The following is a 16,153-nucleotide window of genomic DNA, read 5'->3' on the forward strand; positions in this document are numbered from 1 at the left end:
ATCCTCCCAGCTCAGGGATATGCTGGGCCCTGTCCTGGATGCTTTGGCCCGGACCTCACTGCTGTAGAAGCTGCAGATTCACTTAGAGGACCGAAGAGATAGCACAGCGGTTAGGGCGTTTGCTTTGCATCTGGCCCACCCAAGATCGACCTCCAAGCTCGACCAGGATGGGTGCCTCAGTGCAGAGTCAAGTTTCTCATTCATATCGTCAGCAGTGCATCCAAAACTATAAAATGTCTGTTCATTTTTGAGAGGCAGGGGGGCAGCTCCCTAATGGCAAATGCACTGTAGCCCTCGGTTCCTATTCATTAGTAGCCTTGATTTCCAGACCATCGCTTGTGCGTGGTTCTAGGGGTGGTTGCGATTTGCAAATGAAAATTTACTTTGGGGCTATTTTTGCTGGTATTTTGGGCACATATGTGGAATCTCAGGGCTTAATTCAGGAGCAGCACTCTGGAATTTTTTTTAAAATTTTTTATGGGTCATGTGAGATGCCGAATATCGATCTGGGTCAGCATGGGAAGCGCCCCTCCCAGTTTACTATCTCTGACTCCACATTGTTGTTTTTTCTAATGTAGAATTTCTGTATCCTAAAATCAACTTGAAAATTGCACCCCGAATCTTCTTCTCTCCCAGATCAGGGAAAACCCGGCTATTACACTGAGTACTGAGAGTTGTGTTCAAATAATGTCTGGACATGTGCTGCGTGCCCTTGGTGGCTGTGATTGGTCTCACCACACTGGCTGGTGAAGGTTGACAGAGGATCGAAGAAGGAAACATGTTCAGGGTTTTGGTGATCTGCTGGATATTAACCCAAAGTGTTTTAGGCTTCATCTATTAATTGCCCCTTTTCCTCTTCCCAGAGAAGCTTATCATGTCCTTGCTAACATCCCTAATTTAGTCAAAGTTTATCTTTAACATTTCCTTTGTATTTTCCCTCACGTCTCAGTTCCCCAGGTCAGGTTTGATTACTTATAAACCATAACTTTCTGGTAATTCTCAACTTTGTATTTGTACAACTTTGTAGTTGAAGTGCTGTGTATTTGTACCTGCTTTCCTCCTTCCCGTATAGATTATTTATGTTTTTACTCTACAGCACTGTTCTTTGGTTAAACACAGAAAGACCATCAGTGCTTATATTTGGGAGATGATGGACTCAAGTATATCTACTCCTGGGCATAATTGCTTGGTCATCATTACTTGACTTGGGCTTCAGTTGCTGTAGTTCCTAACACCTCAAAAGGGCGGTTCGGCCGTGGGATTTGGATGGACCCGGGGCAAATGGGAAAACTACCCCGGCGGCTTCGAAATGGATCATTCTAGAAAGCACGTATGCGTGGTCTTGATGCAAACTGTGACAGTGTTAGAGACAGGACCCCCATGGGGAAGGACAAGCTGAACTGGCCTGAAGACTTAGTCTGGGATTTACAGTAAAAGCCCTGTTTGCTCTCAGAGCCCAGAGAAGTAAGTGTTAAAAGCCTTATTTGCTCTGGGGGCTGGAGAGAAAGCACAGCAGGTAGGGTGTTTGCCGTGCAGGCGGGCTCGATTTCCAGCAACCCATATGGTCCCCTGAGCAACACCATGAGTAACTCCTGAGTGCAGAGCCAGGAGTATCACCGGGTGTGACCCAAAAAAAGCAAAAAAAAAAAAAAAAATTAAAAAAGCCTTATTTGCTGTCAAAGCCCAGAGAATTAAGTGTTGGAATCTTTGTCTCTTACTGTGTTTATCCAAACAACTACAAGTGTTGATAACTTATACAACTAGAGAAAAAGATAAGAGACAGAATGTCTCCTTGGGTGAATCTCCCCATGAGAATTTCCTTTGCCAGATGTTTATCTGCGTAAATGATCAGTCATTCCTATGTCCTTACCTCATGCCCCCTCAGATGTTCTCTAAGTATGGTAGCTGTTCTGCAATAAACAGGCCATTTTCACCATCAGGCTGTGATTTTCTGTCTCGCTCTCTCTCTGTCTCTGTTGAGAAGGGTTCCGGAGGTGTGGAGGCAGCTCTGGGCCACCAACAGCTCACCGCACCCCCACATTTTACGTTGTGGACTCACAGTGATGAGTTGCTCTTTATTCCGTTCTCCTGCGTACATATACCAGTCTCCCACTGCTCCTCATTCCCTCTCCTCACCTGTCTTCCACAGCCTTTATTCTCCAGCCCATCCCACAGAGTTAGAGGTAGCAAATACGCAGAGATGTGGTTGTACAATCGGAGGATGTAAAGCGCTTCCCTCAGGGGAAACTTCTAGGCCAAAAATCTAACTCCAAGGAGAGATCATCTCAAGGGCAGGATTTTCTCTAAGGACATATTTTTTCTTTGCTTAGTTAATATTCATTGAAACAGACATCTTAAATTTACACTTACTCTTTCTGATCATTTTGAATGGACACAGTAAAAGATCTATTAAGTTTATAGGGTGTCTCTATTGGGGATATTTCCTATAGCTCCCAGACTACACTCCCCAGGACAGGTTAGTCCTTTCTAACCACAGCAGGATCCTTATTCAGTTGCTTATGTTTGTGTCATAATGGAATTTGTTATGGTGCTTACCTGTCCCTTTTCAATGCCAGGGTAGCTCACAGATCTCCTGGGTCCATCCAGTCTCTTGCTTTTGGGGTGCTAAGAACAAAGGGCAGCTGAGGCGTAAGTCTCATAAACACGACAATGCCCAGGAGTATATAGTATCTGCAGTCAATTAACTCTGAAGTTACAAAAGCATAGTATCGCCTTCCTTTGTGTATACAAAGCTGAGGGCTGGGGGCATGGCCATCCCAATCCTCCCAGCACAATCTTCCCTACCTGGGACTGCACTGATCCTTCTCCAGGATCAAAAAAAGATATTTGTCTAAAGTAAACTGCAGAGGATATAAAGGAAATAGAAAGTCAACATTTCACTTCCAAATACAAAATCCAGAGATCTCTGAAGAATCTGACTTTACAATTCACAGGTTGTGGTTATGGGAAATGGGTGATTGACGTATAGTGGAAGCAGAGCACAGGGAAGTTAAAGATGAATACTATGGAAATGGAAGAGATTGGGATGGGTGTTACTCTGTAAGCCTCAGCTCCTTGTAGCAGAGGAGAAATGATGAACCAATGTTAAACCTAAATTGTTTAGAACTAGAATCCAACCAGGGTAAAGGGTTTTGTTTTTTTAAGCAAGAAAGTTTTGGTTTTCCAGGAGTCAGGACATTTGCTCAGGACTCCCACTGGGTGTGCTAGGAGCACATTTACTTAGGCCCGGAGTCATAGTACAGTGAGTAAGGATTTAACCATCCAAACAATCGGCCCACGTTCTACCCCTTCATCCCATATGGTCTGTACCAGAGTGATTCCTGCGTGTAGAGCTGGGAGTAATCTCTGAATCTGCCGGTTGTGGCCCCAAAACAAAAATCACACAAAGTCACACTTATATATATATATACACATATATATGCACAAACAATGGTGAAAGAACAATAGGGATTCAGGAGAAACTGTGTGTTTCTGTCGCAGGGATAGATCAAAAATAGGGGAACTTTTTGTTTTTTGGGTCACACCAGGCGATGCATAGGGATTACTCCTGGCTTTGCACTCAGGAGTTAATCCTGGCAATGCTCAGGGTACCATATGAGATGCTGGGAATCGAACCCGGGTTGGTCGCGTGCAAGGCAGACACACTACCCGCTGTGTTGTCTCTCCAGCCCCAAGAATAGGAGATTTTTTTTAAGAATAGGAGATTTTTAAGGACCAGAAATTTTTTTTTTTAAGGGTGAAATACCAGTGTTTATTTTTTTTTCCCCTTATTTTATTTTATTTTTTTAAAGTTGTAGATTTACAATTTTTTGTGCTTTGGTTTCAATTATACAATGATCAGATACCCATTCCTCCACCAATGCCCATTTTCCACCACCATGGATAATATCCCTCCCACCCCCATCCCCCCATCCCCCCTGTCTCTGTGGCAGGGCAATCCCCTGTGTTCTCTCTCTCCTTTTGGGTGTTGTGGTCTGCAAAAGAGGCATTAAGTGGCAAACATGTTCAGTCCATAGTCTACTTTCGACATGCATCTCCCCTCCTGGGAGGATCCTCCAAACATCCTTTATTTGGTGCTCCCTTCTCTATCTGAACAGCCCTTTCCTCTAGGATACCCGGCTGGCCTCTAAGTTATGGAGTAATCCTCCTGGTGCTGATCTCAGCTATTCTTGGGTATTAATCTCATAATTTGTTACTTTATATCCCCCAGATGAATGCAATCTTTCTATGTCTATCCTTATCTTTCTGACTCATTTCGCTTAGCATGATACTTTCCATATTGTACCACTTGTATGTAAATTTCATGACTTCATCTTTTCTAAGAGCTACATAGTACTCCATTGTGTAGATGTACCAAAGTTTCTTTAACCAGTCATCTGTTCTTGGGCATTCAGGTTTCTTCCAGTTTCTGGCTATTGTAAAGAGTGCTGCAATGAACAAACAAGTGCAGATGTCACTTCGACTATACATTTTTGCCTCTCTGGGATATATTCCCAGGAGTGGTATTGCTGGGTCAAATGGGAGCTCAATTTCTAATTTTTTGAGAATCGTCCATACTGTTTTCCATAAGGGCTGAACCAGTGGACATTCCCACCAACAGTGAAGGAGTGTCCCTTTCTCGCCACATCCACGCCAGCATCGGTTGCTTTTGTTCTTTTGAATGTGGGCCAGTCTCTGAGGTGTGAGATGGTATCTCATTGTGGTTTTGATCTGCATCTCCCTGATGATTAATGATGTAGAGCATTTTCTCATGTGCTTTTTTGCCATTCGGATTTCTTCTTTGAGAAAGTTTCTGTTCATTTCATTGCCCCATTTTTGGATAGGGTTGGATGTTTTCTTCTTGTGGAGTTTAACCAGTATTTTGTATATCCTGGATATCAACCCCTTGTCAGATGTGTATTCGGTGAATATCCTTTCCCATTCTGTAGACTGTCTTTGTATTTTGTGGACCAGAAATTTGACTCTTTTAGTGTTTCACTCTCAAATTTGTCTTTGTACATCATTTTTCCTCCCTTCGGTAGAATTTGCCTTTTTTCTTGTTATATTTTTCACCACAGCCTACAGTGCTCAGTGTTTACTCTTGTCTCTGAGCTCAGGGATCATTTGACAGGAATCAGGGTAACACTCTGTGTTTAGATATCATTGGTCCGATGTTATGTGACAATGCAGGATCAGGGGACTTCTCCTTACCCCCAGACCCCCAGTGTGTGACCGACCAGTCCAGCATTTGCCTCTCCACTCCTTTATTCGAGTCCATCCCCCTTGCAGCACAGATTCACCTGGGTGGCAAAAAGGTTCTCAGTGCATAGACTCTGGCTCTTTAAGGTACCTAATGGAAACGGAAGTGATGTCATATGTGATGTCATAAATGTCATGGTTCATTTCCCATCCCTGACACAGACACTGGGGCTGTTGCTCACTTGGCAGAGGACAAGTAAAATTTGCGCCCCATCCTGGGAGGGCGACACTGAAGAAGGATTTAGTTGCAGGACTAGAGCAACCTCCTGTGAACACCCTGCACCTTCCCGTTTCCACACTCTGAGCTGAGGGGCTGAGCCAACTTGGGGGGCACTTTTGCGCTGGTTTTTCACTTGTTCGCCAACATCCAGGTGGATCCTGAGGTGTGGTGGAGCTTTTAGGGGGACACCGAGCTTTGGGGGTGCAGTGGGGGCTGTCTCAGGGTTCAGGAGTGACAGTTGTGAGTTCGTGATTCTGGGGTGTCTCTTTGGCCACGATTGTCTCCAGCTCAGGATGGGGCAACAGTGGGTGAATGTGGGACTCAGCCAGGGGCTTGGCCGTCCCAACCCTCCCAGCAGTCCCATGTTTGAACCATCGACCCTAAGCTCGCTTCTGTAGAATCTCCAGATTTGAGGGGCAGAGCTTCAGCCCCTCCACCTAATGGCAGGATACCTGTTGCTGGTCATCTTCATTGTCTGCCGTGAGAGCCCGGGTCATGCGGGGGATGGGGGAAGGGGACTTGCAGGTGGCTGAGGTTTGCCAATGAAATTGTATTTCAGGGGCTATTTTTGGTTGTTTAGATTGGGGGGGGAGAGAGGGCACATACGCGGAGATGCTCATGACTTACTCAAGTCTCTAAGCTTAGGTATTATCCCTGGCGCTGCTGGGGGCCATATGGAATGCAGAGGATTGATCAGTTCATCTAGTCAAGCACCCAGTTCACATTACTGCCTTCTAACCACAATACTGGTGTATCTTTTTCTTGTTTATGAATTTCAGCTCCCTCCCATCAAGCTGCAAAGCACCCCTGACTCTTCATCTCTCCCTGAGCAGACGACACCTGCCATTGTGGCAAATACTGAGGTCCCCGGGACACAGTGCCCAGGTGCATGTCCTTGTCCACCCTGCAAGAGAGTGTCAAAGGTTTTTCCACTCTAAGTTACATGGTTGAATCACATTCCAGGCTACGGTTCCCTGGGGGCATCACTGCAGACAGCCCGAAGGGGGGTGGGGCGCTAATATTTGGGAGCTCCTGGGCTGAGAGCCGGCCCCTGGCAGGGCCTACAGGGACTTTCTTGTGGGAGCCAGAGAAGAATCCGGGGATCAGAGAAGGCTGTCTTTTCCTCCCCTGTAGCCTGGGCCCAGGCTCCTCTCCTGAAGTGCAGCACAGATGCCAACAAAATTTGCATCCCCAGCAAAGACAGGAGCTTCTGCCATTGTCTCCCAGAGGTGGAATTGTGAGGCTGTGCCTGAGGGTGTGGCTAGTCTGAGCTCAGGAGTGGGAGGAGGTGCTCCTCTCTGGTGCTCACTGTTCTGACTTCTCCAGGTCTTTGCACGGAACCTCCTGCTGATCCTCAGAACAACAGTGACAGGAGAAGATGGTGTCGCGGTTTCTGATAAACCGTCCCCAGGTAGGAGTAGACGGATAGAATGACATGAGGTAGTACCAGGTGTGCCCAGGCTTCCTGGGCCATCTGTTTTGAGTTTCTTTTGGACGGATTCCAAGATGAGTCTTCCGATCGGACCATCCCATTCTGTTTTGTTTTATTTGGCTTTGGGGCCGACCCAGTGGTGCATGAGGAGTACTCAAAGCTCAGTGCTTAATACTCATTCCTGACAGTTCTAGGTGACCAATGGGATGCTGGAGATCCAAAGGTTTCATCTTGGGTTTTCTGTTTTATTAGGGGTGGCAGAGCAAGGATTCTCGCAATCATTCCTTGTGCTGCACTCTGGCATTGCCCCTGGCAGTGCTTGTGGGACCCTATGGGATGTTGGGGATTGCCAGTCCTACGTGCTGTCCCCGGAACAGCTGTCCTGTTACGCCAACCTGCTGCTTCGGTTTCTTTTGCATTGTTTTTGTCATCAGCTGTCCTCTTGACTCAGTGCTCGGGATTCACAACTGACTGGCCTCAGAGCACCCTGGGGTGTGCTGGCCCCGTTTTCTCCCTGGCAATTACAGTGACTTGGGCCTCCAGACTTGCTTTTCTCCTGTTTTGTCCTTCCTACTTTGGAGAGACTACCTGCTCGGTCATATAGTCTTACGTTCACATAATCTTGTGTGTGGATTTCTGGGCATGCGGTGATCCCAAGTAGAAAGATCCAAGGATCTCTGAGGCCAGTAGAGATGTTGGGGTCAAGAAAATTTTACCTTCTTTGACCAGGATTTGGGGCGGTCCTGAGCAGTGAGTTCCTACAGGCACACATGCCATGCACTGCTCTGAGTAGTTGTCTATGGACTTCACGTTCTCAATCCTAGTGGTCATGTGCTATGGGGGTGCAGCGATGAGCATGCAGTGGTTTTTGCTACACCCAGGGATAGTCTTTTGGATCGTAAAAGTCTGTGTTCAGGTGATCCTCTCTACAGTGCTCACTGGACAAGTGGTGCTCGAATTGGCCCTGGGGTTACCAGGAAAGGCAGATACATTCAAGAACCTTCTGTATAATGTCCTCCCACTTTAGGAGATCCAGGTGCCTTATGTAAATTCTGGGACCCGTCAGCTATTTGTGTGCATGGAGGCTGGTTCATTCAGAGGGGGGAGGCCCAGCGACAATATAGGACCCTGGGTCCTGGCCTCAGAGTAGTGGAAATGAGGCTAAGATAGATTCTGACTCCCACCCTCTCCGTGTGCTGAGTCAGGATGTAGTGACCTTCAATGACGTGGCTGTGAACTTCACCCTGGAGGAATGGTCATGCCTGGAAGCCTCTCAACGGAAGCTGTACAGGGATGTGATGCTGGAGACCTACCAACATCTGCAGGCTGTTGGTGAGAGCAGTGTGGAGCCAAAACGTGTCTGAACAGACCCGCGTGGGCTCCCTGGGGTTGGGTGGCAGCTGTGTGTCCCACAGTAGCTCTGTGACGGGCTGGGATATTGGACAGCCATGCAGTAGCTCTTCCCTCTCTCGTTTTTTTAGGGTTCACCTGTGGATACTCAGGGCTTACTCTCAGCTTTGTCCTCAGGAATTACTCTTGTGGGGTAGCCGGACCCTATGGGGTGATTCACATCAAGCTGTTTCAACTGTGTCCATGGGAAGATCCCTATCTGCCCAGTTATCGCTCAGGTCCCTTTAAATAGAACCATCCATTGGTGAATCAATTTACTCTGTATACTACACGAAATTTTGTGTGTTTAATTGGTTTTGCTGTTTTCTTTGTTTTGGGGCACAGTCCACGGTTCTCCTGGCTCTGTGCTAAAGGATAGAGTCAGGGGCCTTGGGGTACTGTGGACTGAAACCTCTTGGCAACTTAAAATGTTGGTGCCTCACCCCCAGAACTTTTGCACCAGTCACTCATGGTGTTTGCATTTTCTTTTTTTCTTAGGGATTAGGGATTTTTCCTGCCTGTGTATTCAGTATCCATACCTGGCCTTGCTCCAAGACCATATGGGCTGCCTGGGATCAAACTCACATGTGTATGCAGCGCTTCTGTCCTATGTGCTGTACTATCTCTCTCCCACCACAGTGGATTTGATATCTCGTCTCTCAACCATTAGACGCGGCCCTATTTCAGTGCTTGGATTTACTTCTAATGGTTCTTGTGAGATTTCAGCAGGACTTAGGGTTTTCTCCTGGACTCTGCACTCAGGGATCACTCCTGGCTGGCATGAGGGACCCTAGATGATATCGCGTATCGCAACTGGATTGGCCGTGAGATACTCCTGCATTGTTCTCTTTCTGGGTACATTTTTTTTGTAGGAGTACTGCTATTTATTCAGCCACTGATTAGCTGATTGACTTGTGCATGAACTCCACCTTACTTTTTTTTTCATTGTTTATAAATTTATTTATTGAATCATCGTGAGAGCATTTACAAAGCTTTTTGGTCTAAGTCTTGGTCATAAAATGAAACACCTGTACCTTCACCAGTGCCCATTCTCCACCACCAAAAACCCCAGTATACCCCCATCCCACACCCTCCCCCTACCTGTGGGGCAAATGATTTCCACATTACTCTCTCTCTACTTTGATCACATTTAATATTTCGACACCAGACACACTATTATTATTTGAGATTTTACCCCAACACTCAGATCTGCTGAAAAGGCAACAATAGACAATTTGTGTTCTATTGCTGGTTATGAATAACATATGATGTCTCGTGGCTGCAGTAGGGCCATCTGGCTTTGAAATTATGAAATTTTAACACTAAAATCTGGTTGAGTTCTGCCAAAAGCCACTGAGTTTCGAGATCTACTCCTGAGTCTCTGGGATCATGGCCATTGAGCAGCTTGTTGAGAAGCCAGAGAGGCCATTCGTGGGTGATGACTTGGGGTCTTGTGGGGGTGGGGAGGACAGGCCCGGCTCCACCCCATCCCGTGAGGCCCAACAAGTTTCGTCACTGTGGGCCCAAGCCTGATTGTCCAGTGGCCTCTGGAGGAAGACGGCCACCGAGCCACCAGAAGGAAACAGGTGGAGGTACAGCACCCTTCCCCCCCTGGGGTGGCCTGGCGACAGTAACCTACTGCGGGGTCCGGATACATTTCTACCAAAAGCCGCTGGGTTTCAGGATTTGTTTCTGAGACTCTGGGATCAACGCCGTTAAGCAGCTTGATCAGGAGCCAGAGAGGCCGTTCGTGGGCGATGACTTGGTCTCGTTGGAGTGGGGAGGACAGGCCCGGCTGCCCCCTCATCCTGTGAGGCCCAACAAGTTTCGTCACTGCGGGACCAAGCCTGACTCTCTAGTGGCCTCTGGAGGATGACGGCCATGAAGCCACCAAGAGAGAGCAGGCGGAGGGACAACACCCTTTCTTCCCTGAGGTGGCCCGGCCACAGTAATGTACTGTGGGGTCCGGACGCATTTCTACCAAAAGCCACTGGGTTTTGAGATTTGTTTCTGAGTCTCTGAGATCATGGCCATTAAGCATCTTGATCAGGAGCCAGAGAGGCTATTCGTGGGTGGTGACTTGGGGTCTCGTTGGGGTGGGGAGAACAAGCCTGGCTCTACCCCCATCCCATGAGTCCCTGTGTGTCTCGTCACTGGGGACCCAAATCTGACTATCCAGTGGCCTCTGAAGGATGGCGGCCACTTGGCTGACACGGGGAACAGGCCAAGGCACGAAACCTATTCCCACCTGGGTTGGCCCAGCACCAGTAGCCTACTGCACGGACTGGACGCGTTTCTACCTAAAGCCGCTGGGTTCTGAGATTCGTTTCTGAGTCTCTGGGATTACGGACATTAAGCAGTTGAATCAGAAAACAAAGAGGCCTTGCCTCCAATTATATAGCTGAGCCGGAGGTGGTTTGTGGGTGTGTTTCCCACATACCTAACTTTTGGCTGTTTACTTTCTTGGTAAACTTTGCCCCAAGTTTTTGGGGTCTGGCCAAAGGCACAGCAGCAATTTTGGGGTATCTGGAAGTCTGAAGGCACCATCAGGCTGCTGATGCACTCGCCTCACAGGTACAAATTGATCTACTGGCGGCACCATACCCCCGTCTGGATACATGTTTTAGCTTTAAAAAAATAAGGGTCTCTTGCCACCCTTAGCCATTTCCAGATTTATTATGCACTTAGTTTTACTGAAATCTGTGATGAGGTCATGAGGGGCTCAGGAATCTCCATGTGCTGCTGGGCCTAGAGAGACAGTACAGGGAGGAAAGTGATTTTTTTGCAAGCGGCGCACGTGGGTTAAATTCCCGGCAACCCATGTCATCCCCGAGCACCAGCAGCATTGATTTCTGAATACAGAGTTAGGAGTCACCCCTGAGCATTGCCACGTGAGACCCCAAACAAGATAAAAACCAACAATATATTGTGCTGATCAAACACCTGTCGGCCATACACAAGGCCAGGTCTAGAGTATTTGTGGTATTTTCTTGGGTCTTACCTCTCGAAAACTAGAAATATGTGGCATTTTGGAAATGGACATTCTATTCATGCCTTTCATATATTTGCCCAGTTATATCAGGAAAACATGGGGATTTACCTTTCACCTTTTCCCTGTCACTTATCCATGCCTCTGTCTCTGTCGGGCAGGGCACTCTGGCCTGAAGCCTGCGGTGATCTCCTGGCTGGAAGGAGGAGCCCTGAGGTTGGGGAGGAGAGAAGTGTGTACGGGTGAGTGTCTGAGGAACCTTCCTGGCTCAGGCCCTGTGCAGTGAATGGGTGCACTGAGCATGCAGGAAACACACTGCTGAGACTGGGGCCTTGGTCTTCTGGATTCTTGGGTCTGTGCCGCACTCACGCTGCTCTTCATTCCCCTGGACTGTCAGTCACAGAATGATCCTGTAATTTGTTTCCATGGCTTTCGAATAAGTAAGATCATAACAGAGCTAGTTTGGATCTGAATGATAGTACAGCAGGGAGTGCCTTGCAGCGCCTGAATGTGACCTGTTCAATAATCTGTTCAATAACCTGGTTCCCCGAACATTACCAGGTCTGCTCAAAAACAAAAACAAAACCTGTAGAATTGCCAAGATCCTCACAGTTTTCCACTATCCGAATCTTTTCTTTAGTGTGGGACTCTTTGGAATTTGAGAACCACAGAGATGTACTCTTAACTACATGGTATCATTTTGCTACATTTTTTGACAAGTGCTTGAATTGCATGTTTTGTTCAGTTTCAGAACTGAAACCGCGGCTTCAGGATTTGGCATTACAGCACTTTGATTTGGGAATGGGGTCCGCAAGTACGAGTGAGTTGGTAAGATTGGCTAATTCAGAATAAATATTATTATGCCAGCAGGAGTGGACCAAGTATGTGATTGTTAAGGTGGAAGGCTGGGAATGGCAGGGAGGAATTCCAAAGCCTGATGCTTGGAGTAGAGGACCCTTAGCTTCACTGGGTGCTGAAATCAACCATGTTTAAAAATACTGTGAGTTTTTATTTGCTTGAAAGTGGTAGTTGTTTAGAAAGCTGATTTCTGTGCCCTAGAGATGGTGCAGTGAGAAATAGAATTGCTTTGCACATGGACGGATATTCCTTACCCAGCACACCTTATAGACAGCATAGACCGACAAAACTGGTCCTAGACACTGCATGGTGTGCCCCTCTACCCACCCAACCCCCAATAAATAGAAACTGCAAAACAAAGGAAAAAAAACTTTATTGATCCTGAAAGGCATCAATTGTGGTGAGAGCTTTGCAATGGCCACATGGTCTGTCTCAGCTGTGGGACGATGCAGCGTTGTCTTCACCCCTGCATCACAGGTTCCACACTGAGCTTTAACCAAACCCACATGTGGATATATTTCATTTTCTCTTGAAATGGATGTATCCGTTTTCTATAGAAGGAATTGTTTCCAGTTGTATTCCTTCATTAATTTAAAGGGGAGGAAGTCACAGAATTTACTGACTCTCTATCCATCAATTTTGTGCGTCCAACTTACAGTAACATGAAGTTATTCAATAGTAAGACAATTCATATGTCAGTAATTGCATTTGTGCGGTGCATATGTGTGAAACCACATCTGAAGGGCTCAGTTTTTTTGACAGGAAGACTCAGTGAATATGTCAATAATTAGAATCCTCTGTTGTTCTACAGGAAAGCTGCCACCCCGAGTGGAATGTCTCTGATCCTGCACTGTATGATAATGTCTCGAGTGATCAGTCCTGCTCTCAGCCCCCTGAGGACGACGAGACAGGCGGGATGTCTACTGAGAGTGATCAGAATGGCAAGAGCTACCTCACTTTGAAGAAGCCCTCTCCTAGAAAAAGTTCCTTGGAGTGTGTTATTCTCAGTTCACAGACACAAAATTCCCAGGTGGGGCACCTGCTAGGGAGAGAAGCACTGTTTATAGTGAGTCCCTCACAGCAACATACCCTCAACCACAGTCACTGTGAGCAGAACCCATCTAGGTGTAAGGAATGTGGGGGAACCTCCCCATTTTCTCAGCACTATGGTATTCCCTTAGAAAACCACAGTGGACAGAATCCCCAGAAAAGTCAACCCCGAGAACAAAGTGTGAGTCAAGAGTTACTCCATCATGACTTTATGAATATAAATTCAGGAGCGAAACCTTTTGCATGTGAAGCATGTGGGAAGGCCTTCGATCAATCATCACATCTTATTATGCATAGGGGAATTCATACAGGAGAGAAACCTCATGAATGTCAGACATGTGGAAAGGCCTTTATTCAGACCTCTAGTCTTAATAGACCTCTGAAAACCTATAGTGGAGAGAAGCCTTATATATGTCAGGAGAGTGGTAATGCCTTTACTCTATCCTCAGGCCTCAGTATATATAGAAGTATTCACACTGGAGAGAAACCATATATGTGTAAGGAATGTGGAAAGGCCTTTACTCAATCCTCCGGCCTCAGTATACATAGGAGAATTCACACTGGAGAGAAACCGTATATATGTAAGGAATGTGGGAAGGCCTTTGATGTAGCCTCAACTCTTAGTGAACATAGGAAAATTCACACTGGGGAGAAAATATATATATGTAAGAAATGTGGAAAGGCCTTTGCTAGACCTTCAAAATTTACTGTACATAGGAGAATTCACACTGGAGAGAAACCGTATATATGTAAGGAATGTGGGAAGGCCTTTGGTGCAGCCTCAAGTCTTAGTGTACATAGGAGAATTCACACTGGAGAGAAACCGTATATATGTAAGGAATGTGGGAAGTCCTTTGCTGTAGCCTCAAATCTTAGTGTACATAGGAGAATTCACACTGGAGAGAAACCTTTTATATGTAAGGAATATGGGAAGGCCTTTGTTGTAGCCTCAATACTTAGTGACCACAGGAAAATTCACACGGGAGAGAAACCATATATATGTAAGGAATGTGGAAAGGCCTTTACTAGATCCTCAGGCCTCAGTATACATAGGAGAATTCACACTGGAGAGAAACCGTATATATGTAAGGAATGTGGGAAGGCCTTTGCTGTAGCCTCAACTCTTAGTGAACATAGGAAAATTCACACAGGGGAGAAACCATATATATGTAAGGAATGTGGAAAGGCCTTTACTAAATCCTCACGCCTCAGTATACATAGGAGAATTCACACTGGAGAGAAACCGTATATATGTAAGGAATGTGGGAAGGCCTTTGCTGTAGACTCAACTTTTAGTGAACATAGGAAAATTCACACAGGGGAGAAACCATATGTATGTAAGGAATGTGGAAAGGCCTTTGCTACATCTTCAAAACTTACTGTACATAGGAGAGTTCACACTGGAGAGAAACCGTATATATGTAAGGAATGTGGGAAGGCCTTTGCTAGAGCCTCAAAACTTACTGTGCATAGGAGAATTCACACTGGAGAGAAACCGTATATATGTAAGGAATGTGGTAAGGCCTTTGCTGAAGCCACAAGCCTTAGTGTACATAGGAAAATTCACACTGGAGAGAAACCGTATATATGTAAGGAATGTGGGAAGGCCTTTCCTACAGCCTCAAAACTTACTATACATAGAAGAATTCACACTGGAGAGAAACCGTATATATGTAAGGAATGTGAAAAGGCCTTTGCTACAGCCTCAAGCCTTAATGTACATAGGAGACTTCACACAGGAGAGAAACCATATATATGTAAGGAATGTGGCAAGGCCTTTGCTGGAGCCTCTAGACTTACTGCACATAAGAAAATTCATCTCAGAGAGAAACCTCATCAGTGTCAGACATGTGGGAAGGCATTCACACGGTTCTCTTCCCTTAGTCTACACATGAGAATTCATAATGGAGAGAAGTATTAGGTATGTCTGGAGTGTGGAATGGCCTTAACTTCATCCTCACAACTGACTGTACATAGGAGAATTCACAGTGGAGAGAAACCATATATATGTAAGGAATGTGGGAAGGCCTTTGCTACAGCCTCAAATATTAGTGTACATAGGAAAATTCACACTGGATAGAAACTGTATATGTAAGGAATGTGGGAAGGCCTCTGTATGGCCTCAATACTTAATGTAGCCCTCACACCTTAATAAACAAAAATATATACTGGATGGTTTGATCCCTTAATAACAGTCTCTAATGACAGAACAGGACAAGTCATTCAAGCAAGTTTCCTTTGGACACGAAGGTCAAGGGTATTTGTTTAAAAAAGTGCAGTTAAAAGGGAAGTAAGCCTGCCTGCTTTGGGACAGGCTTCTCCTCATGTCAGTGAAAGGTACCTGCTGATTTTCACCCTGGCTACACCTATGCCAGTATTCTTGTGCTTGGAATTGCTTGTGTGTTAACTTGTAAATAATGGGTCCTGGTGATGAAAATAAGGAGGAAGGTGACTGAATGAACAGGTACAGAAACACTCCCCTGCTCAGAAGTGTCAGAGCTCACTACTCTTATAGTTTTCTATGCTTCTGGCTTGGCCCCCAGGGGCTGGTTAGCGAGAATTATGGCAGAAATCAACCAAGATGCTGCGATGAATACTTTGAAAATGGAAAAACAGGTAAACCTTCATTCTTCATTCTTTCCTGTGTTAGGATTTGGAATGCTTGGCGCCCCGAAAATCCCGGTTTGAGAACTTGAGCAGCAGGTCACGCCATGCTTGTTTTTACTTTTTCTGGATATCCAGGCTTTAGGGGATGTGGAGCTTTTGAGGGGTGCGTTGGGGGTTGTTCTGTGGTGCAGGTGCCATGGGTGAGGGTGCGTTATCCTGAGGGCCTCTGCAGCCACGATCACATCCAGGTCCAAGATGGCACTGGAGGGTGGGCACATAGACTTAAGGCCTTGGTGTGAGGAGCCTGCAGAGAGGGGGATCATGGCCATCTCATTCCTCCCTACTCGAG

General features: G+C 46.2%; 1 protein-coding gene across 1 annotated transcript; it reads left to right on the plus strand.

Annotated features, from left to right (window-relative positions):
* Positions 1 to 13,507: 13,507 nt before the first annotated feature.
* Positions 13,508 to 15,480, plus strand: LOC130022177 (zinc finger protein 420-like; the record flags this gene model as incomplete). Its single annotated transcript, XM_056112942.1, has 3 exons — positions 13,508 to 13,562; positions 13,647 to 14,977; positions 15,406 to 15,480. Coding segments are annotated over 3 exons (1,461 nt in total), but the record flags the coding sequence as incomplete, so codon positions are not given.
* Positions 15,481 to 16,153: the final 673 nt, after the last annotated feature.

The sequence above is a fragment of the Sorex fumeus genome, unplaced genomic scaffold (assembly GCF_029834395.1).
Source record: "Sorex fumeus unplaced genomic scaffold, SorFum_2.1 ptg000019l, whole genome shotgun sequence".
Lineage (NCBI taxonomy): Eukaryota > Metazoa > Chordata > Mammalia > Eulipotyphla > Soricidae > Sorex > Sorex fumeus.